General features: G+C 45.0%; 2 protein-coding genes across 5 annotated transcripts in view; both read right to left on the bottom strand.

Moving 5' to 3' along the window:
• Positions 1-1316, bottom strand: part of LOC103382293 (serine protease HTRA1B-like) — a 5977-nt gene extending 4661 nt beyond the window's left edge. Inside the window, exon 1 of the mRNA XM_008315034.3 lies at positions 683-1316. Coding sequence (XP_008313256.1) covers positions 683-1130 — 448 coding nt within the window. The 5' untranslated portion in view covers positions 1131-1316. The remainder of the gene's footprint in view (positions 1-682) is intronic.
• Positions 1317-4106: 2790 nt separating this feature from the next.
• Positions 4107-22596, bottom strand: aatkb (apoptosis-associated tyrosine kinase b). 4 transcript variants are annotated; one of them, XM_008315035.3, is made up of 14 exons: positions 22158-22596; positions 19643-19779; positions 16519-16645; positions 11499-11578; positions 11292-11410; positions 10815-10902; positions 10383-10516; positions 9709-9793; positions 9491-9612; positions 9060-9209; positions 5473-8980; positions 5227-5356; positions 4941-5144; positions 4107-4684 (listed from the first exon to the last, which is right to left on the bottom strand). In XM_008315035.3, exons 1-14 carry the CDS (start codon positions 22231-22233, stop codon positions 4653-4655), a joined length of 4992 nt encoding a protein of 1663 aa, XP_008313257.1. In that variant the 5' UTR covers positions 22234-22596; the 3' UTR covers positions 4107-4652. The 4 variants fall into 4 exon arrangements, with proteins under 4 accessions (XP_008313257.1, XP_024913940.1, XP_024913941.1 ...); XM_025058172.1 differs by lacking the exons at positions 19643-19779; positions 22158-22596 and adding an exon at positions 17639-17990 and having other exon boundaries at positions 16519-17452; XM_025058173.1 differs by lacking the exons at positions 19643-19779; positions 22158-22596 and adding an exon at positions 17639-17990.
• Positions 22597-24092: the final 1496 nt, after the last annotated feature.

The following is a 24092-nucleotide window of genomic DNA, read 5'->3' as shown; positions in this document are numbered from 1 at the left end:
AAGTCGGAGCGACGTAGAGAGTGGTGAAGGCAAGGCCAAAGGCTGCACTGTAAGCAACAAAAACATCTTCACATATGGGTTAAATCGGGCTTTTGACCCAGATTGGAGATTTGATGCAGCCATGAATCATCAGCACAGACTGTGACCATGGCAGAGGACGCGTCCAAATCCAAGGGGAAAAAAACAAGTAATAGAGTGAAATTCAGGGAGGACAAGTATCAAACAGTGTTGAGAGAAGAAAGTTAAATAGAGGAGAAAAAGAGGAGGTGATGTTGAGGAGCAAGACAAAAGATGGAGAAATGAGGAGGTGAAGAAGAACTGTGACCCTGCTGACCTTCTCGAACCAGGCTCTCAGCAATCACAGCCACAGTTACATCTCATTAAAACCACCATAGCTTGAGAACCACTGCTTTAGATTTATCTGTCGTAGACTTCATCAGTAAAGTTACTTGGTGTGGAGTTAAGCTGCAACTTGAGGCTAAAATATGAAAAACAGGAAAACTCTAGAAAAAAAACTAGTGAGAGATTCGACTGGGGACTGAGTCCAGTCTGGGCTGGAGCCCTAAAACTGGACTGGACCACAGTTATCTGTCAGGCTGCAGCCCTCCTGGGTCAGATACTGCAACCCAGGTGTACCTGAGGGAGTGACTGACACACACACACACACGCACACAACACACACCTGTAGTGCAGCCTCCTGTCTGGACCACTACTGGCTGCAGCAGCTGCAGCTTCGTCGCTTTGTCGCCTGCGCTTTTCAGCTCGCAGATGTTCCGGTACGTCACGCCGTCGCTGCCGCACACAGGTTCCGAACTGCTGCACATGCACACGCCCGCCGCGCTCCTCTGTCTCACCGTGGACGAGACCTGCACGCCGCCGCTCACCACACACTCCAGACCCTGCGCGCACTCCTGCGCGTCTGCGCCGCCGCAGCGCTCACCCTCCCCGGACGCGCACACCGGGCAGCAGTCGCATCGGTCCAGAGTGTCTCCAGAAAGACAGTCGGCCGGGATCGGAGGACACGAGGACTTGTCACACTTGTGGGGACAGTTGGAGGTGGACCGGCGTCTGTGTGCACGCGCGTGCACCAGCAACAGCATCGAGACGCACAGCAAGGAAAGGAAACGCATGATGGAAAAGTCCAGAACCAGAACCGGGCAGGCTGATGAAGTCCGACAGTGTTCTGAAGTCAGACTCAGAACAGGTCTCTGGTCTGATCCACAGCCTGCAGTTCCAATTTAAAACTGTTCTAAGTCCTGAACCAGAACCTGCATCAAGACTCAGAACTCCTCTTCATCACAGACTCCAGCTCCTCCTGCTTTATTTATAACAGCTGAAGTAACAACACGGCACGGGATTGGTTCGCGTATGTGTGACGTGTTTGACGTGAGAGGGGAAAAGGAGAATAGGGAAGATGATGATGATGACGATGAAGGTGATGGTGATGCCAGTTAGACCTTTTTTCTAACCTCCACATCATTTATTTCAGCAGGTACATTTTGTTTACCAAACTTTTGGTCAGTAAAACTGAAAAATAAATCAATAAAATATCAGCATGTTCTGTCAAAGAACTGGAATTTCCTTCTCAGATTTTCAGCAGAGGGTGAAGGGACTTCATGCACTAGCATTCAAAGTCCAATAACATGGGACAACTGGTCATTTGTGACCCACATCTAACTGCATGTATCCAGAATGTGGGCCACACCTAAACTTTAAAGTCGATCACTTTGGAGATGTTGTTTCAGACCAGTCTTTTCCAGACCTGGTTCTGAACAGACTTGTTTTTTTCTTTTTTGCAGAGACATGTAGGTCTGTGGTTCTGGTGGGAGAACTGAAGCAAACTGCGGTCACGTCAAACTCTTCATCTTGGGTTAGTTTGAACTCGGCCCCAAACTGTAGCAGGACATGAAGAGTCCCAGTTTTATGGGTCTTGTCAGGAGCTTCTGCCTCGTAAAACAAAAACAAAGCTTCAGCTTCTTTTGGTGTCTGTAAATCTGGCTCCTGCAGTGGAAACAGTCGGAGGGTGTTTGAGGTCAGAGAGAATGTTCCAGAAACACTTCTGAAACTCAAACATCCACTCTGTTAAAAAAAAAAACAAACAACAATCAAAAACCATGAGACGTCTCTTTCGGTTTCTCTCCTCACAGCTCACTGGATCTCACAGTGAACTTGAAAGTGGAAACATATGATGTCACACTGACAGTATGACAGTGAACAGTCCACTGGCCAGTGGTCAGCTCTGTTCACTGTGTTTTTGTCAGTTACAAAATGAGTTACAAAATCCAACAGGAAATAATACAAACGTATAAATAAAAATAAAGAACACATGACCCTGTTAAATAAGAACATCATTTCCTTTCCTGATCTTAATCTGTTTGAACATGTGTTGTGTTAGATAACACGGTTACACAACACAGCCTGTGGCGTTTGGACAAACTGTCGAGTCAGCACATAATAAAACTGGGAAAAAAGTGAAATATTAATTTAAGATAGTAAAAGACTTTATTTTTTTAAAGAAGATACAGAAAGTAATGACGTGTGTGTGTGTGTGTGTGTGACATAAATCTCTTAAACCTGATCAGTCCTGGCCCTCGTCCATCTGTCTGTCCGTCCTGTCCCTGCTGTCCCGATGGAACAGTCTACGTTGTCTCTTTGGCAACAAACAGAAAATATATTTGCTCCACATTTGATCAAAACTCCTCCCAGTTCAGTACACGTCTGTAGAAATACACACGTTAGTTAGTTGTCAAACAGGTCATCCAGTCATACAGCAGATCCAACACCGAACGGAACCTGAACGCATCATGACTCAACAAATCTCAAAAATTCTTCATATTTAACTTTAAATATTCTATAATTATTTAAAAGTTGATTCTTTCTTTAAAAGTAGATTTCATATATTTGGAACGAAAACAGAAACAATTATCGTCAGTGCACATTTACCCATGAAATGATGCAAAAATTTAGAAGAAAATAATGACATGATGACACATCCCATTAATGCTGGGCCAGGACACACACACACACACATATATACATATACACTTATATATGTATATATATATATATATATATTTCTACTGACTGGGGCAGTTGTTCTAACTGTAAAAACCATGGGTTGCAATTGGCAGAAGGTCAGTGTCAAAGCTGTGAGGACAAAAATAACAATAACCAAAAGAACGTATAAATAAATAAATGAAACCTTGTATGGTTCTTGTGTGGGATGTAGCTCCAAGTCTGTGGATCAGTAAACCTCCATAATAGCTACATCTGTTTTGAAAAAAATTAGGATAGAGCCCCTGCTGGTCAATAGTGTAACTGCAGCAATTGTTTTCCCAGCAACATGGAAATCACAGCAGAGGGACTCCAACAAAACCCACGTTGGTGTCAGTTTCATGTCAACCAAAATGTCAACATTTTCTCTCATTTAAATTTTAGGCAGAGAAAACACTGTTGGCTACTTCATCAGCAGCAGCCCACATTAGTACACAGTGTTTCCCAACATCTTTGGGCCACAACACATGTGGCATTGGAAAAATCCCATGGCCCAGCACCAAAATAATCATATTTGAATAATGAAACATTATAATCTTCCAGTGTCAGTTTACTCACAATCTACTAACTGAGCCAAGAAGAAGAAGAAGAAGAACTGAAGACGGACCAGGTGATGTGGCTGGACAAAGGACATAAAAAGGAAAAGGTGTTGTTCCATGACGTACCAGATCTGGGCAACAAAAAGAACAAAACTGACAGAGAACAAAGAGGTCGTCGCCCTGGTTTGATACTGCTGTGGTTTTACAACAAACATTCAAACATGTTTTCAGACCAAAACAGAAAAAAAACACGTCTGACTATATTTAAATATAATTTATAATATAATTATTGGTTTGTTGTTTTTGTCTCTAGTGGTGACGTGAGAATCACAGAATATATATATATATATATATGTGTATATATTTATATATATACGTGTATATATTTATATAATCTTGCAATTCTGTTATTGTCCACTACAGCTGGTAAAAAAAATAATTATTGGTTTGTTGTTTTTGTCTCTAGTGGTGACGTTTGAATCACAGAATATATATATATATATATATATATATATATAATATTTTTTATGTGAAACGACACTGTCAAGTACTTCGTTTTACAACAAAACTCCAGAAACCTCAGCTTCAGATCTTCCTCTCTCTCTGACATGACACCATCGTTCTCTGTGGGAGGTTTTTTTTATCAAGACACTTGTCTTGAAGACACAAAGACTTGCAGTTTTGTCCAAAATCCTGATGTTTTTTCCCCCCCAAAGCCAGTGACCTGACATGGCTCCAGTTTGTCCAGAAGTTTTCGTCACATCATCATCATAAAAAACAAGTTATGGACAAAGTGACAAACACGAGGCAACACAACAATTTCATGTCTGAGATAATGTGCAAAATTCAAATCAACCAACCACCTGCGTTCATTTATTTTGTATCATGAATAATCTTAAAATCTTACTGATCTATATGAAGTGTTTTTATCTAAAGACTCCAGTGTGTCCTCGTGGTGAAAGTGTCCACAGCAGTCAGAGACACAATGTCTTTGTGTCTAAAACCTGACGTAAAAAAAAATGGACTGGAAATCATGCAGAGGGAAGTCCCAAAGTCCGGTCATTCTTCTTTGTCCCCGTCCTCGCTGCTACCTGTGGACATCAGAGGACATTTGTTTACTTAAAAACCAGTTCAGTCCTTTTACAAACAGACTATGAACAAGAAAAGCACAGAGTAAAAATGCCTGGCATCATCATTTGTTTTATTACTACTCCATGTGTATCGGCAAGAATCTGGTGATATGATATATACCACCACAGGACAACGAGACAGTATATTGTGACATACTGTGATACTAGAGGCACGGCGATATACTGAGTTTATTTTAACTGCCCACTCATCACTCACCTCCGACTGATTCCACATCAGAGTCAGAGACATGAGTGATGGAAAATCGTGAAACGGTGAATCGCGACATCTTTGTCTCCTGCTTTGCTACTGGAGCTCTGTGGGGGGGGTCCACCATGACATTTTTGGGAGGAGAATCGGACGTCACAGCAGAAGTTGGTAAAGGCAGGAGTGAAAAGTCGTCTTCCCACTCGTATCCTGCACCTGAGAAGGAAGAGAGGGAAGGAGGTGACGTGGCGTGACTTTAACCCGGCGCTGTGAAACTGTGTGGTGTTCTTCGACTTACTCTCTTCTGACACGTTCCCGTCAGATGAGTCATCGGAGGTGTTCAACTTCTCTTTGGAACTGTTTTCTGACCTTTGACCCTCAGTTTCCAAGAGAAAGCAGTTTTCGGTCAGCTCTTGCGTCGGACTTTCCTGGTGACGAAAAAAATAATAAAATAGCTAAACGTCAGATCTGGATTGGTGAGTCATATTTAAAGTTCCACAATCTTCCTTTAAATCACTCACGGCTTTTAGTAGTTTTTACTCACCTGATCGAACAGATAGACGGTGACGTCATCAAAGAAAGACACCGTCTTCTTCAGCGCCTCCTCCTGACTGTCTGCTACCAGTGTGGTCGGCGTCTTGAGGAGGCTGCGGAGTGTGTGGACATGGCTGTCATCGCTCACCACGATAGGCACCAGGTGGCACTCCTCATCGTCCTCGCTCTCCTCCTGTACAGCATACGACTGCAGCTCCTCGTCAGAGTCATCGCTGTCATCAGAGTTGGCACGCTGTTCCTCGTTCCATTCCTCCCCGTTAGCTGAAGGACCTTGACCGTCAGTGACGCCAAGTGGAGGAGGAGGTGTGGATGGAGGTGTAGAGGAGGAAGAGGAAAAGCGCCGAGCGTTGGCGGAGTGCTGCAGAGCCACCTCATCTTTTGGTAAAGCGTGAAGAGTTTCTGCTGAGGTCCGGTGATGACTGCTCCTGGACACAGTCTCCTTTGTTGGTGCTGAGGTTTTACTGGACTCGGCCCTGGCACCTCCTTCCTTCTTTTTTTCTACCTCTGAACTGAGAGAACCTCCTTCATTAAGAGCTCCCAGTGCTTCTTCCATGGCGACCACCACCTCTGCGGCCCAGTCTCCCAGAGAGGACGTCTCCTCCTGGGACGGCCAATCGTCCTCCTCCTCTATTGGAGAAGCAGTTTGGGCAAACTTAGACCCTTCCTCATCCTCAGCCTCTTCGGTCCCTGCTGCTGAGGGCTCTTCGCTCTTTTCCTCATTTTTGTTGTTCATTTGTTCACCTTCCGGTTCTTTAATTTGTTCCTCAGTGACTTCTGATTGCTCTTCTGCTCCTTCATCCTTCAAAACCCTCTCATTCTCGTAGTCAGAAAAGTAGGCGGAATCTCGGTATGGAGTTTTATCACTGAGAGGTAAGAAGATGTGGTCACCTGTCTGGGACACATCTTCATCCAATGACAGAGAAGAATGACTCAGAACTGTGGCATCAACTCCAAGCTTGTCCTCTTCTTCTTCCTCCTCCTGGTTGTTCTCTTTCTTCTGCTCTTCCTCCTCTACTTTCTCCCGTTGTTCCTCCTCACTTACTACCTCTGGCTGATCCTCTTTTTCCTCCTTCTGCTCCTCTTGTGGCTCCTCATGTGGCCCCTGATGTCCTGGATCAGGGGTTGGGGCTCCCTGAGAATCTTCAGTGGTTTCATGAGGCTCCTTGAGCACAAACTCGGGACTCTGGTTGTTTTCGGTGTTGTAGCCACTGTCCAGAGCTTTGGGAGAGCTCGAAGGGTGGGAGGAGCCTGGGCTGAAGCCTTCACAGACTCCAGGTGGTAGATCGATGGAGTCCATGGAGTCAGGAGTTCCGACCTGCTTCTGTAGTGACTTCAAGGCAGGAGAAGCGTTCAGCTCACTGGAGTCGTCGACAAAGATTCCTGAGGTAACGTCAGTGATGTCTTCTGTAATGTCCTCGTCCTCTTCATCGTCACTGCAGTCTAGGATGTCAACCAGACCAGTACTGGAGCTGTCTTGACCCAGCCCACTGTCTCCAGTCTGACTAACCTCTGACTGTGGATCTACAAGAACCATCATAACCTGCACGTTTTCAGCAGGGGGCGCAATCATTTTGTTCATGGTCAGTGTCACGTCCTCCACTTTAGGTTCAGGTGGTTTCTGCATTATTGGATTCTCTTTAATGATGTCTTCCTTTGTTTCTCTAAATCTGGTACTAGCAGGTCCCAGGTCGATGTACTGCTCTCCGTACTCATCAGTTTTTATCACGGTAGTTTTAGGGACATGAGGGCCGCCTGGAGCTGGAGACAGATTGATCATTTCGTCACCGGATGGGACGTCAACCATCTTGTCTTTGACAGGTTTGCTCTGGGTGTAGCTGCTGTTTCTAACTAACAGTCCAGCAAGGGGGTCGACAAAATGTGAGTGGCAGCATTGTCCAGGAGGTGGGGCTGGAGGTTCGTCCTCATGGCACAGGTAGATGTAGGTGGGGAAGTTTTCTGAGGACGGCATGGAGCTGTGTTTGCTCAGATTAAGACAGGCACTGTTGTCCTTAGCATGACGGGGCTCAGGATAGTGGATCGGTCTGGGCAGGGAGTGGTACACCAGGCTGTGGTCCTTAGGCCATGAATCCTCGATGTCTGTACTTGGCATGGTGTAGTGGAAGTCCACGTAGGTGTCCTGTCTGCAGCTGTGGCTCGTCCGTCTGTGCTGACCTTTTCTGCTGTGGTGGTGTTTTGAAGGCCAAGTGTTGCACGTGTGTCTCTCCACAAATACATCCTCCACATCTTCTTCTTCAGACTCACTGTCTCTGTGTCCAATGTACAGCGCCCCCTCTGTCTCCATGTTTATGCTAACAGAGTGGCTGTTGTGCCTTGTGTGGCTCGGCATGGTTTTCCTTAGTGAGCCCATCATGTCGTAGTAGCCTCCAGTCAAGTTCTTCCCAATAATAGAGGTCTGACCGGTGTCCAGATAGGGGTCTCTGTAGGCTAGGTCAGGTGGACTCCCTACAGAGGGCATTAGACCCAATGGGTGTTCCAGTTCACCCAAGGCCTGACGCAAGCTCCTTGAGCCCCAGCTCTCCTGAAGGTGCTCGATGCTCGACTGCTCGTCTCCCATCAGATAAGGATCTACTGCTAAAGGTGGAGAGTTCTCAAAGTAGTAACCGCCGTCTCTGTCTTTGTACGACACGTAGTGGCTCGACTCCCAGGCTCGCAGAGGGCTGTTGTGTGTCACGTGACCTAGAAGTGGTTCCATGGTCAGGGAAATGGCAGGACTGGAGTCACTGGAGTCGTAGATCTCTGACCTGTGGATTTCAGCGGACCAATAGGAGCCCATGTTGGTGGTCGGTAGTGACGGGCAAGACACGCACTCACCAGAGTCTGCACTTCCTGTCAGGAAACTGCCACTACTGCCCTGGTACTCTGGGCTGTAGGAGCCAATGGTGTAGTCAGGATCCATGGGACACCCGACTGGTTCTTCGATGCGGATGTAGTACTCGCTGTTCACTGAGGGGCTGTGGGCACTGAGAACAGGAAGTACACCGGGAGCATGGAGATGTTTTGGTTCGTAGTAGGAAGAAGAGACTCCGTGGCTAAGGCTCTCCAGGGCACAGCTTCCCATAATGCCACCTGGTGGGTAAAACGTGTCCGGACAACGATGGTCTACCTGGCCGAGACTACAAGAGGACTCTGGGGGTCTACAGATCTGCTGTGCTCTGGCTTGCTCCCACTTGTACTCAAAGTTTAAACCTTGGCTGGTTTCTGTGACAGTGAGTACGTCATCCCCAGAGTGGTATCCATCACCAGCTGAAAACTGCTCCAGGAGAGGGAAGGAGGACGAGGACAATGACGGGTGGTCCTGAGACAGAGCAGAAGGTCTGTGGTGGCCAGTGTTGGGACACATTGAATTCCAGCGTCTCTCAAAGTCCTCCTCTGCCTCACTGGCACCTTTGGCACACAGGTAGGTGAGCAGCAGGTGGACCTCCTCCGCAGTGGGTCTCTGCTCTGGCTGCAGCCAACAGAACTGCATGACCTCATACCTGGGGACCAAAGAAGAGACAGGTGAACCAGGTGGGGTTTCTCAGATGACTGGTGTCTGTGGAGTGGTGCTCGTCTTACCAGCGCTCAGCTAACGGTACTCTGAGCAGCGGGATCTTCAGTCTCAGCTGCTGCTCTTTGACTGTGTAGGCGAGGACTTGTCTGTCCGTGTAGTTCCTGTACGGCTGGTTCCCAAACTCAAACAGTTCCCAGATGGTCACGCCCAGAGACCTGAAACACAAACACAGCAAATATAAGACAAATTCTCTAAAAACATGGACTGGTGTTTCCATCAGAGAATCACCGTTGACACCATGACCTGCTCTTTAGTCCGGTCTCAGAATTCAAATCAGATGGTTCTAGATGTGACGTTTACTTTGACTTAAAAACGCTTCCTTTTTAAGGTTTTAATAAAAATCTGATCAAATCAAAAGTCAGGCAGTGATTTTGTTATTGTACTATGGTCAAATCTGTGACATGATGATACTCCAGGAAGATTTTTTTTTTGTTACCAAATGTTGCTCTGAGGTGTGTGTTCAGACACCAGCAGGTTTCCATGCACTTCATCCACAAGTTCTGGAGCGATCCAGCGCAGTGGCACATAGCTCTGGTCTGAGGTCAGGTAATAATCCTCCTGGGACATAAAGGTCAAAGGTCATCTCTGAAAGAGACCCTTTTGGTGCGTCTACTCCAATGGATAATAAAATAAATAAAGTTCTCATGACCACACCTTGTACTTTGTTTGAGACAGACCATAATCTCCAATCTTCACTGAATGGTCGGAGGTCAGCAAACAGTTCCTCAACGCCAGGTCACTGCAGCCAGAGAGAATGATGGGAAAAAAGGGGACGGGATTTAAAGAAGTGTCAGCTTCCTTTAAATCTTTGTCACAGAAATATTGCAGCCAAAAATCTTGATCTACGGTGTAATCCCTGACCTGCTGACCTTTTGACCCATGTCAGAACCATGTGGAAAGAATGATGCCATGATGATGAGGAGTCACCGCCTGCAACAAAATCACTGATGCTGGAGTTTGTGACCACACTCAGGCAGCATCAGGATGTTGTTCCAGGGAGAGACTCAGCACACCCTGCTGCTGCTGCTGCTGCTTCTAATTTAGGTAGAGCTGGTGTTAATAGTCCTGAAGCCGTTGTTGTTGATGCTGTAAATGCTACTGCTGCTGCTAACGTTCTTCCTGTTACCCCTGTGAGTACTGTCCTTGCAGCTGATGCTATTTTTACTGCTGCTGTTGTTGTTAATATTGCAAATGTTGCTGATGCTGCCAAAACTAGTGCCTCTGTTTTAACTATAACTATTGCTGCTGCTAATGCTGCTGCTCCCAGTACTGTTCCTGGGCCTGTTATATATACCAGAAACTTCACCTCCTGCTGCTGCTAATGTTACCTGTGCGTGAAGCCATGCTTGTGCAGGTGTAAAAGTCCCGCAGTGATGTCACAGGCCATCTGCTGGAGAACCAGCGGTTCGGGGGTCACGACCTCTCCTCTCCTGCAGCCTCGAAGGTAACCTTTCACATCACCCTGAACGGAGATACGCCTGTGCGTCACAAATATGACCACTAGAGGGCACCATCAGATAGCTAGATGTACTTTACTGATCCCAGGCTGGGAAATTGCAATTGTCATTTTTATACACTGTCGGGTTCCTGAAGGTTCTTAACTGTGCTTTAAAATGTGTTTTAGCCACAGGGGAAAAGGGTTTAATTTTTAAATAGTTATTTTTAATACACATTAATAAATACATGTCATGTTGACAGACATCAGTGAGATCAAGTCAACTACAGGAATGTGTGAAACATTTGTCTCTCTTTTTACTCACCAGTGGACAGAACTCCATGACCAGCAGGTAAGGAGAGACCTCAGTGCACTGGACCAAACACTGCAGCAGAGCAGGATGCTGCAGAGTACTGCAGTGAACACACACGGATACTCAGGTAAACAAATACAGAACAACAACACTGTGAAATTCAACACCAACTGTTCCCTTAAAAATATATATGTCCAGTTAAAAATAAACTGCAGCAGAGCAGAAGGACAGAGTGGACAAAGACTGGTCCAGTGAAGGTGGTCTCACACAGGAACACCACAGAGAATAATGTCCCTTAAGTAGACCACAAGGTGGCCAACAATGTGGACCACATCTGTAGGCCACATCTCAGGCAAGCCTCAACCATAATTGGTCTCTGAACCTTTAGAAAATACAGGAAGTACTGAACCGTTTTGATTGGTCCAGGATCTGACTACATTTTATTTTATTTTAGCACATGTTGAGACGAGTGAGTGAGGTAAACAGTACCGAAAAGGCCGGGCTTCCTCCAGGAAGTGCATCTGCTCGTGGACACTGGCGCTGGTCTTCAGCTCCTTCACCACCACCTGAGTGGAGGTCAGACCTGGGTTGATTTCACCCAGCAGGACCTTGGACAGTCCAGGGGGGACACATGTATGTTAGGAAGTCATAGACATGGGTTGAAGACCAACACAGAAGGAACAGGGAGTGACCTACCTTACCAAACCAGCCATTTCCAATCTCCTTCAGGTAGAAGAGATTGCGGCGGCCCAGGTCCGTGGGCTGAAGGAGCTGGACTGGAGGACAGAAAAGATCAGCGTTGATGTTTGACCACAGGATTAAAGTCACATTCTGGTCTGTGTTATTACAGCAGCAACAGGAGGATGATGGCGATGATGATGATGATGAGAGGAACCTACAAAGACCATAGATTGAGAACCATCACGCTCCATGGATGAATTGAGGATTAAAAGTCCGCTGTTGTCCATGTTTGTCAAAGCTGAAGACACTGACGCCGTCGTCCTACAGCGTCCACATTTACCACATCTGTCCTGACTGACCTCATCTGTCCGTCTGTCCTCACCATCTATTCCTTCTTTGTTTGTTTCTTCTCCCACACCATTCTGACAGACACTCTGAGGCTTTGTGGTGCTGCGCTGCCCCCTTCTGACCACCACACAGTTTGTTCAGTGTCCTGGGGACATATTGGACGCCCACCGTATTCTTGGTTAAATGGACACCATTGTGCGTCTGTCCAGTGCACCAGTTAGGACCAGTCTGTCCACACAAATCAAAGATCAGACACTGGTCCAGTCAGTGCCAAATAGGATCACCAGAAAAAGAGGCTGATGGTGGCGCTACAGCAACAGTCTATCAGACTGTGAGCTTATGTGTTGACTGAGGCTAACGCTGCATGAACTGCTAACTCACTCACTCTGAACTGATTTAAGATAACGGCACAAAGGCGGTGCAGCTCACTGCTGCCCCCATCAGTGATATATTTGAATGTCCCTGCAGTTTGTTTTACATTAGTTTCTTTTTCCATGGCAGATGCTTTAGCCTGGTACTATTTATTTTCCTTAGAAAAAGAATTGTACCGCGGGAACTCTAGCAAGCACAGGGGGAAAAAACAACTTTTCACCGCAGGACCAGTTGGAGGCGTACCAGGATAAGCAGATGATTTTAAAACAAGAGTTAGAATCAGGACAGAGGGTCGGTACTTTAACAACTGGACACTTTTACCACTAAAAACTTGGTTTCAGTCACTAAAAGCAGATTTCCTCTCTGGACTTTGGTGTGAGAGATTAGTTAGACAGTTCCTTCTGTCCATGTTTTTAAGAATCTAAGATTCTGATCTTGGCTCCAAATTTAACTCCTGTGTTTACCGTGCTGACGTCTCTGGTGTCTTTACGACCAGAACACTGACTCTGTCCATCTGACCGTCTGCTCCTTTTTTAGCCGGGTTTCAGACTAATGGCTCTAGACTAACAGGAAGTCTTAAGTGAGACAAGCAGCAGCTAAATGGAATTCCCATTATCCTGTTTCCATCACAATGCTTCCTGCTCCACCGTCTGCGCTGGTGCTGGGCAGCAGCAGCAGTAGCAGCAGCATCAGCAGCATCAGCAGCATCAGCGTCGTCCTTGGACCATCATTAAAGTTCACTCCTGACCTTGATGCTAACAGTCTCTCCTGAAGGGTGGAGGCTGGGACAAGTTGTTGTTGTTGTTGTTGTTGTTGGGCTGGTACTTATGTTCAGATCTGTCTGTCTGGTCATTACAGGTCCAGCAGTAGGCCGCCACTGGTCAACGCTGAGCATAGATGTTGTTCACACTGTGAACGAGGTGTGGGCCACACAGATTTGTAAAATATTGGACCACCAATCTAAATACAAAATTGCCCACACGTGACATTTAACCCACCTTTTTGTCCCTAGATGACCATACAAAACACATTTGTATGGTCTACATTCAGTATATGGTCCATGTGGTACAGAGAAACAAAAAGCACCCATATATTTGTCAGACAACGTGGGATTTGGGCTGGATTAACAGATTTGGTCATTTAATCCATTCTATTCTAGAAGTGGATTTTGTCCACATTCTTGACACCAGATGTGGGCCATGTTCACCTGTCTACATGGGCCAAGTGAGAGAAGGTAGGAGGTGAGAATGCTTAAACTGGACAAAGGTGTGGAAATCAGGGTCCTGACAAGAATAGATGCACAGACCTTTGTGTGTGTGTGTGTGTGTGTGTGTGCGTGAGAGAGAGAGAGAGAGAGAGAGCGAGCGAGCGAGCTTATCCCAGCTGTATTAGGGTGTATCTGGGCTGGGGACTGGGCCCTGGACCAGGTTCTCCACTGGTCCCAGTGCTCCACCTCAGCAGAATGACTTGGAGATGAGAACATTTGCTGAACAGCCACCAGACGTTCTTCATCTCCCTCTGCTTTCAGGAATTCTTAAATATCCAAGAAAAAAAAAAAATCCCCAAATCTCCTTCATCTCTTCCTGTCTGTGGAGGAGGAGAGGAGGATGAAGATGGATGTGGTTCATCATGATGATGATGATGATGATGATGATGTCGCATGGTGAGGCTCTGACCGCTGGTGCTTTTCATTATTCACAGAAGAACTCCAGTCTGTTAACACTCAGCTCGTTAAACACAAGACTCTGATTGGCCGAGGTGCTTTTCAACAGAGTTCTCTGTTTCTGGATCTATATGCTGCAGATTTAATTGTTCCAAAAGACCCTCAGGTGCACTACATCACTACATCACTGCATTATTACATCACTAGATTACTACATCACTGCATCACTACATCACTACATCACTACATCACTGCATTACTACATCACTACATTACTACATCACTACATCACTACATCACTACATCACTACATCACTGCATTATTACATCACTAGATTACTACATCACTGCATCACTACATTACTGCATCACTACATTACTGCATCACTGCAAAACTGCATCACTACATCACTGCATTACTACATCACTGCATTGCTACATCACTGCATTACTACATCACTGCATCACTGCATTACTACATCACTGCATCACTACATCACTGCATTACTACATCACTACATCACTACATCACTGCATTACTACATCACTACATCACTACATCACTACATCACTGCATCACTACATCACTGCATCACTACATCACTGCATCACTACATCACTACATCACTACATCACTGCATTACTACATCACTGCATTGCTACATCACTGCATCACTGCATTACTACATCACTGCATTGCTACATCACTGCATTACTACATCACTGCATTACTTCATCACTACATCACTACATCACTACATCACTACATCACTGCATTATTACATCACTAGATTACTACATCACTGCATCACTACATCACTACATCACTACATCACTACATCACTACATCACTACATCACTACATCACTACATCACTGCATCACTACATCACTGCATTACTACATCACTACATCACTGCATTACTACATCACTGCATTACTACATCACTGCATCACTACAATCACTACATTACTGCATCACTGCAAAACTGCATCACTACATCACTGCATTACTACATCACTGCATCACTGCATCACTGCATTACTACATCACTGCATTACTACATCACTGCATCACTGCATTACTACATCACTGCATCACTGCATCACTGCATTACTACATCACTGCATTACTACATCACTGCATCACTGCATCACTGCATTACTACATCACTGCATCACTGCATTACTACATCACTGCATCACTGCATCACTGCATTACTACATCACTGCATTACTGCATCACTGTGACTATAATTCCAATTTCATACAAATTAATAATTATTAATAAAATGAATTAGTGCAGAACTAAGGTCTTTTCTTTTAAAGGGTCAAAGTTAAAGGGGCAGTGGTGGCTTAGTGGTTAAGGAGTGGGACTTGAGTCCACCAGCTGCCCAGTTACCACTGAGGTGCTCTGATCATGGCACCGTCCCACACTGCTCCCCTTAAAGCTGCCCACTGTTCACTTTGGTGATGGGTTAAAAACAGAGCTCACATTTGGCTGTGTGCAGTGATGTATGTCACAATGACAAGGAGTTCACTTTCCTTTCCTTTCCTTAATCAATTGTATTGGTTTTTTGGACCTTACACATTTAACGCCTGAATATGTTTTAATTTACCAACACAAAAGTTCATAAAGCAAAATAATTAACTACCATTGGAACAAAGCCAAACGTTGGGATATACATGAACTTTATACATTCACACATCCATTCATATGAGGTTAGCTCTGAACCTGCCTGTCAGCTACAGTTAGGACAGAGGTTCTCAATTATTTTCTGTTTTGCCCCCCCCCTGGGGACAGAAATGTTTTCACGCCCCTCCCCACGACCCACACCACTGCGAATTGTAACGCTATTGAGAACCTGATAACCTGTATATTTTTATCTGTACAAACCACTGAATGAGTTGCTGCCCCCTAGTGACTGGAGGCTTGTTATCATTCAAGAATTACAGCAATGGTACACTTATGTCCAGAGTGCCATATTCCATAGAAGGCCCCTCACGCCACCCCCGGCACCTCACCGTGCCCCCCAGGGGGGCCCGCCCCACCATTTGAGAAGCACTGAGTTAGGACAACAACAGGAAAAACTGTGAGAGCACACAGTGAAGAACCGTCATCTAAAATCCCAGCACTTCAAAAAATAATAAATCTGTTGTTTTCAAACATTTCTGTTTGACAAAAGAGAACGCTTTTTCTTAACTGTGGGAAAGTGAGAGCCTCATAAACTTCCACTTCCTGTTGAGACAGAGCGCTGCAGCAGATTCTTCAGAGACTTCATCTGACGACATTCATCAAACGGCTCTTTTTTTCTGCTCAGTCTTTTATTCCTCACATGAAAAAACCCACCATTGTCCCTTTAAGTTGATGGAGTGGACAGGGTCTCAGACACAGAGGGTCTTTCTCTGACATGCCTCGCATACCGACGCCTGGATGCTGTTACGCAACATGCAGATGTGTGTGTGGGAGAGTGAACAGAGAGCAGCACTGAGGGATTGTGGGATAGGTGGAGGCCCAGCTGTTCTGAGGCCAGTGTCAGGGCGGAGCTCACTCCAGGGATGGAGAGTGTTTTTCACTCTGATCATCATAGAGTGACAGTAGTTCTGGTCCAGAGCTACACATAAAAACAGTGTGTTTCTCAGTGTGACTCACCTGACGGTGCAGGCTGCACGGCCAGAGGCAGCGACACCTCAGTGAGGGGCAGGACGTAGACGTCGCCGTTGCCTGACGCCGGCGACGCCATTGTGGACATGTCACCGCTGTCAACATTTTTGAATTCCTAAAAAAAAAAGCAAAAAAAAAAAAAAAAGAATAAGTTTGACAAACAAGCAGCAGGGGAAGAAGAACGGCAGAAATATGGAACCTGGGGGGAGGCAGGGGGGTGAGGAGAGCAAAGTGGAAGGAGATAGAGAAGAAGAAAGGGTGAGACAATGATGATGGGAGACGTGAAGTTTCCAGGAGGAGGAAGAGGGTGAGGAAGTGAGTGAAAGTGTGGGGAGAGGAGAAGGTGAGAAGGTGGGGGAGGGTTGGAAATTTGCAGTAAGATGATGAAGAGGGTGAGTAAGACTTGAGAGTGATTAAATAGGGTGAGGACAACAATTCAGATGATGTGGGGTGAGTATGATAATTGACTGAGAGGGTGAGAAGGGTGAGATTGAGCAGTGAGAGAGTAAAGAGAGAGAGAAAGGTGAAGGGTGAGGAGGTCAAAAAGGTGAAGCCATTCAGAGAGTGAGTACAGGGAGAACGTATGTGAGGTGAGAGAGTTGAGGAGTTCAAGAAGAGAGTAAGGTGGGAGACAAGATGAGAGAGATGGTGACACCTCTGGAGAAAAGGGTGAGGGTGAGGAAGGTAAAGCAGATGTTTAGGAGGGTTTAGGGATTGAGGGAGTAAAAGGATGAGAGGGTGAGGCGGGTGAGAATATAAAGGAACACGAGGAAGGAGAGAAAGGTGAGAATAAGAGTGAGAAGGTAAGAAAATGAGGCAGGGTGAGGAGGATGGGGGATGAAAAAGGTTTGAGGAGGGGAAGGTGGGGGGGCAGCTGTCTGTGCAGAGCGGATGTGAGAAGAAAAGTCTCTTTGGTTCAGAGCTGGACACACACGCACGCACACACACACACACACACACACACACTTTAGACACAAATCTGTGAATTTAATGTTAAACAGAAAAAATATAACAGAAAGAAAATAAAACTTTGATAAAATACAAAGTTTGATGATGAAACTGTTTCAAACATTTATATATAAATGAATAAAAAAGTAAAGAGTCTTACCTTCAATTACACACACACGCACACACACACACTCTCTCTCTCTCTCTTCCTCTCTGCAGATAGTCAGATGTTCGAGTCCAGAGAAGAGGAAGAGGAGGAAGAATCTGTGACTCTCTAACTCAAACTGCTGCAGATGAAGGAGTGAGGGGAGAGGAAATAGAAAGGAGGAGGGTGGGGCCTGCTAAGGGGGATGTTAGTGGGGATGGGGTGAGGGACGAAGGAGAGAGAGGAAGAGGAGGGGTCCATGGGGGACGACGTCCTCGACCTCTAGGTTGTCCCAGGAGGAAGAGCAGAAAAACAGGGCTGCTGTGAGAGGGTGAGGAAGAGGAGGAGCGGGTGAGGGGTTACACATAGTCTTCATGTGACATCACTCTCTCTCTCTCTCTCTCTCTCTCTCGTTGTCTTCCTCTCTCTGTTCCTCATCTGTGTCCAGATCTGTTCAGAAACTGTGGACGTGTAATGACAAACATGGAACTGCTGAGACTCTGAGACTCAGTCTCACTGTTGGGGATGAGAGTGAAGGGTGAGGATGGTCAGGGAGGTGACTCAGTGAAGGGGGTGACCTGGATACTGATGGGGGGGTGTAGTGATTGCTCTAAGAAGGGTGATGCACAGGGTGAGAAAGCGTGTGGGAAGATTAAAAGGTGTTGTGACATCACCAAATTATTATTATTATTATTATTATTATTATTATTATTACATTGTGGAAGTCTACAAAGAACATGCAGGAAATCAAGGCTCAGTATTATTCCTCCATTTTGCCCCTTGGGGGCAGTGTGTGTATATTTATGCTTATACATACATATATACATATTCACATACTGTATGTATATAAAATGGCTGTCACACAATAAAATGTTTAATTCAATAATTAATAGTGTTCCAGTTGTGTGGAAAATTAACGTAAGAGTAAATTTTGTAGCAGTGGTCCTTGATCTAGTGGTCAGAGAGTTAGTCTTCTAAGTGAAAGGTCGCAAGCTGTTTTTCTTTTTCTTTTTGCACTTCTGCTGACATATACGAGGCCAACCGATTGCGATTGACAATCGTCATGACAGACATAAACGCAACATTCACGCTGTGCAATAGTAAACTTAGCTTTAGCCTTAGATGCACAGATTTAATTGCGAAATAATTAAAGGTTGAGACGTGTTTTTGAATTGTTATATATAATAATTATAGTTATTTTATTTTTGAATTTGCTTTTCTTCTTTTGAAAGATATCTATTTTATTCACGTTCCACATGGGTAGTTTATCGTAGGGACACTTTTTATGATGAAATCTTGTTTTGGCGGGAACATTTGAGCCACCGGAGAACGAGTCACAACCTATTGGCCGGACCTTGCTTTTGGCTGAGCTAAATCGAACAACCGACCGCATTTCTTAAAACGATTTCAGCATAAAGTGTGTCCCTACGCTAAACTGCCTTTGTGGAAATGAACAAAATATACGTCTCAACCTTTAATCATTATTTTCCTACTGTTTAAAATCGGTGTGTCTAAAGCTAAAGCTAAGTTCGCTACTGCACAGTGTGAATGCTTTGTATGCTCGTTTGGGTCAGCAGAGGGCGACAAAGTACACAAATAAAAATAAAACCTTATTTAGTTAATTTTCAGGAATGATGTTTATGAATGTTTTATCAGTGTCAGGCAGAAGTGAGTTGTTCTCCACGGTCACAGTCTTCCCCCCCAACTCTCTCTCTCACTCACTCGCTCTCTTTTTTTTCTGTGATCTCTTTTTTCTCTCTCAAAAATTCCCCAAAATTCCTGCTCTGAGAAAAAGGCTGTGTCTAATTCCACATGAGACTTCGGGGCCGGAAACACTGAGGACTCATGGGTCTGACCTTCCTCAGACTATTTATGTCTCCGAGTGTCTCTGTCTCTATCTATCTGTTTGACTCTTTATGTCTCTCTAAGTCTCTGCCCTGTCCTGTCCTGACTAGATGCTGATGGGGACAGAGAAGGACGGACAGAGAGACAGACATGGTCATGAAGACAGGGACAGACCTTGAATCTGATCCTCCTCCTCCTCCTACAGCACAGACAGGCCAACATGAGGAGAACGAAGGTGAAGAGTCCTGAGAAAGACACGCCCACCACCACCAGAGATGTGGACCAGGAGAGTTCAGTCAGCGGAGCGCCATCTGCAGGACAGCAGGAGGACAGAAACAATAAGAGAGCTGGAACTGTTTGCATTTGGACGTGTTGGTGTCTGATTCATGGCTCTGCTGCAGTGACCCACTTCACACAGAGAAACCAGAACAACACTGAACAGTCAGCACTGGCTCCTCACTGGTACTGGTACTGGTACTGGTACTGATTCTGACCAACTAATACAGATACCATCTTTGATCCAAATGGGACAAATTTCAGATACGTCTAGTACTTTTTGTGTAACTGTAGAACTGTTGATGGCCCAAAAGGAGCAGAACTAATTAAAACCAAGAGGTCCTGGTACTGCATCTTACCTCACTGATACTGGTACTGCTTCTGATTTGAGTTCTTCTAGTACTGTTTTCAAATATAACTGATTTCAGTACTGCATCTGATATACTGCAGATATTTGGGACTTACTGCTGACCCAATAAGAAATGGGACAGCATGTGACCCAGCCGGTACTGGTACTGTTTCTCATCTAGAAGAATACGTGTGTTGGTACTTTTTTATCCAACAGAGACTAAAGACTTCAACTGAACAAAGAAAACGCATCAGCACCTGTCAAATACACTGGAACCAATGTCACTAAATGTTCTGGTGTCTGACAGAACCTGTCAAATGTGCTGGGACCATTTCTGTACCTGCAGAACTAAAGGTACTCGTCATCTGTGCTGGTTTGTTTTTGCTGCGTCAGGTTTATTTAAGGCATCTTTTCTGCAAGGACTAAAACAGAACTCAGCACCGTTTGAAATATTAATCAGAGACAATGTTTTCTTTTTGCCGTGATAAGGATGAAGATGATGATGATGATGGTTAAGACAAAAACGGTGATGAAGATGACGATGATGAAGGTCAAGATGAAGATATTTAATCACAGAAGCCCTCTTGCTCTGAGCCCTTGTGTGGTTACCATGGAAACTGTTTTAGTATATGGGTCTAGTTGCCTTCTGTGTGTGTGTGTGTGTGTGTGTGTGTGTGTTATTGTCAGGAACATGATGTATTTGAAGAGCTCTTGTCAGAAAATGGCGTCCAGATTTAGCAGGAAACATGTAGCTGTTTTATATAAGTGATGATGATGAAGATGAAGATGTCAGCAACTTCTAAATAAAACATTTCACATCCCGAGAATTCTCAGCTTAAAAAATGTGTGAGGCAGCATTTCTGGGTTTTTTTTGTTAACAATAGCTTGTGTGTTTCATGTCAAAGAACCACATCTGGGATGTGGCTCATGAACGTGGACCACATGTGCTGCCATTAATGAAACACGTCTGGTCGACACCTTATAGATCCACACCGGATCCAGGAATATGGACCAGATTTCATGAAAACTTTCTGGGATCTTACCCCACAATAGCAACACCTGATTTGGGCCACATTACATCAGATGTAGGCCGCTCCAGGCCAGCAAACAATGACTTTATCTGGGTTATGTGGTCTGGTCAATGTAAATTATAAGGAAATTCCATTTGTTCAACAGAAGACAATGAGGACAATGCGGACAACAGGAGACATAAAGTCCAGCGTTTGGCCTATGTGGACCAGATACTCAAAAGCAGATCAACACCAAAAAGAGTCAAAGAAGGGACAAAAAACCAAAAGACCCTAACCTTTAAAAAAATAGAATTAGTTATCTGACCCACCATCCAGAATATGGGCCACATCTACAGCAATTTTAAGCCATAGCTTTAGCTGGTGTTGGTTGCCCATATTGTAAATACTTAGTCTAGAACTAGATTAGATGAGACTAGATTTATTTTTTTACCCAAAAGATAAACGTGACAGAATCTCAGCCAACAGAACCTGTCACACTATCACCCAAGACCCAGATGCTCAAAAGCACTTGTACCTCTTGGACCCAACAGAACCGATTATATGTACTGGTACACATGTACCTGTGTTTTTGTTTTACCAGTTTTTGTTGAACTGGTAAAAGTCTTTTTCTAAAGTAAGGGTTCTACTCTGGTTCGGACTCCCTGAAGGTCTGTAACATCTGGCCTAAATATGATGTCTAAACGGTACCAGTGGTAAACACCTGCTGGACACCTGTTTTGCTCACACAGCATAAAAATATAAATAAATCAGTCCCGCTCCACTCATCAGTTCTGTTCCTCTGTAATCCGTCCATAATCCCATCACTCTTGGTTCCGTTCCCTTCTGCACAGACTGCACCTTTAAACTGCACAGCAACAGAACCAGGGAGTTTAATTCCGATTTGATCAAATCAAAGCTGCAGATGACGGAGGTGACGTCACTAACGTAGAATCAAAACCCCTTCATGTAAAGGACACGGTATTACGAAAATACAAATGAATGAATCATTCCGGTGTGCAGATGACGGGATGTCAGCAGAGGAATTCGGTCTCACCTGGGCTGAAGGGAGAAGTGAGGTCGAGGCAGCAGCTGGAAACAGAGAGGAAGAGGAGGAGCAGCATCTTCATCATCGACTGAGAGGAAATATAAAACAAATTAAAGCCAGGATGAACTGAAGCCCGGACTCATGTTTCCTTTATGACTTCTTCATGTCTCCTTTCCTTTCTCGTCTCCCGCTCACAGGCTCTCATCCTCATCGTCATGAAGAGGAGAAAGATGAGGATGAAGAGTCTCCGTTTCAATCCTCTGAATCTTCAAATGGTCCACAGATGATCCTTCACATCATCCTCGTCCACAGTCTCTGGGCTCGGTCACGTGATGCCGATGAAAACAAGAAATCAAGCGTTGTCGGAAGGATGTGCCCGGGAGCTGTCCGTGGTGCTGACAGCGAGAGCGCCATCTTGTTCGGTAATAAGCTCAAATAGATTTTTCTTTTCGTCTGCAGGGGGAGGAGGGAGGAGGAGTGGGAGTCTAAGGGGGGGAGGAGGAGTGGGAGTCTAAGGGGGGGAGGAGGAGTGGGAGTCTAAGGGGGGGAGGAGGAGTGGGAGTCTAAGGGGGGGAGGAGGAGTGGGAGTCTAAGGGGGGGAGGAGGAGTGGGAGTCTAAGGGGGGGAGGAGGAGTGGGAGTCTAAGGGTGGGAGGAGTAGGAGGTACAGAAGGAGAAGCAGAAGAAGAGAGGGAAGATTTAACCTCACTTCCAGGAAGATCCAGATGTTTTGAGTGTCTTTAGTCCGTGTTCCGTCCACCGGTCTGGGAATTCCAGGGACTCCGAACTCCAGACCTCGGGCCGTGGTTTAGAGCTGGACAACTCCGGAACAGTGACTGCCACCTCTGCCCTGTGGTAGGCGCTACAGGAACACTTCTGTCCTCACTTCAGCAGTTTGGTCCGCACCAAATAAACACGGTCTGAATTCAGATTAAAGTATGGCATGGGTCGGGGCGTGTCGGGGTCCGGGTGTGTCTATTTTTCAGCTAGGGCTGTTGTGAGGACTGTATCTGTATCTGGACTGGTCTAGTCTGGACATGGACCATGAATGAGGGCTGAAAACTCTGACAAAGCAGAACCTGGTTCTGGTTCTGTGTCTCTGTGATGTTCGAGCATCAGAACCTGAGATGGAGACAAACATTTATTGACTGACATGAAGACACGTTCATGGACCGAGACACAGACAGGACTGAGACACAGACAACAGGAAAGACAGATCCGCGGCGGAACGCTGAAAACTGCTAGTGCATCGCCTTAAAACTACCACTAAGGGGCAGCATTGAGTCATGTTTCACGCCTGAATGAATTCCGTCTGAAACAGAATCTAATCCGTAATCTTAGTTTCACGAAGTACTGACACATACCACTCACATGATGACATATATAAATGTATTTTCAGTTAAAGTGTTTTAATGAGTTCGTCGTCAAAGGATGTAAACTTACATCTGAAAAGAAAATCGTAATTAATTCAAACATTAGTTTCTATTGATGCTGTTCTTACAAGAAACCATCAGTTCATTAATGTTTTTATTTACAGCAAAATATATAAAATATGTATAAAATAGATATATTATTGCCTCAATATACACATAAATAATATATAAATCACAACACAATTATTATTATTATATTTTTTTAACACTTTCATTACGATTGCGCCGACTCCCCAGGAAGGAAAATGACTCTCCTCCACTAAGGGAGTGTCAACATCTTTACATTTTAAATGCTATCAGTGAAAACATTAATTATTTTTCTGTTCCTAAAATAAAAAATTAAATGACTCAATCAACGATTCAAGTACGATTCAACGGTTCAAGACTACGATAAGATTTGTTTTATTCTATCTAAGATCTGTTTTGAAGTCACTCACAGTTAAAGCTCAGAATAAACTGCATGAAAGAAAGAAAAAAACATGAAGCAGAACTGAAACTTCTTTATATTTAGA

The sequence above is a fragment of the Cynoglossus semilaevis genome, chromosome 8, assembly GCF_000523025.1.
Source record: "Cynoglossus semilaevis isolate Cse_v1.0 chromosome 8, Cse_v1.0, whole genome shotgun sequence".
In the NCBI taxonomy this organism is placed as follows: domain Eukaryota; kingdom Metazoa; phylum Chordata; class Actinopteri; order Pleuronectiformes; family Cynoglossidae; genus Cynoglossus; species Cynoglossus semilaevis.
Note: the sequence above shows the minus strand (reverse complement) of the source record. Positions and strands in the feature narration are given on the sequence as shown.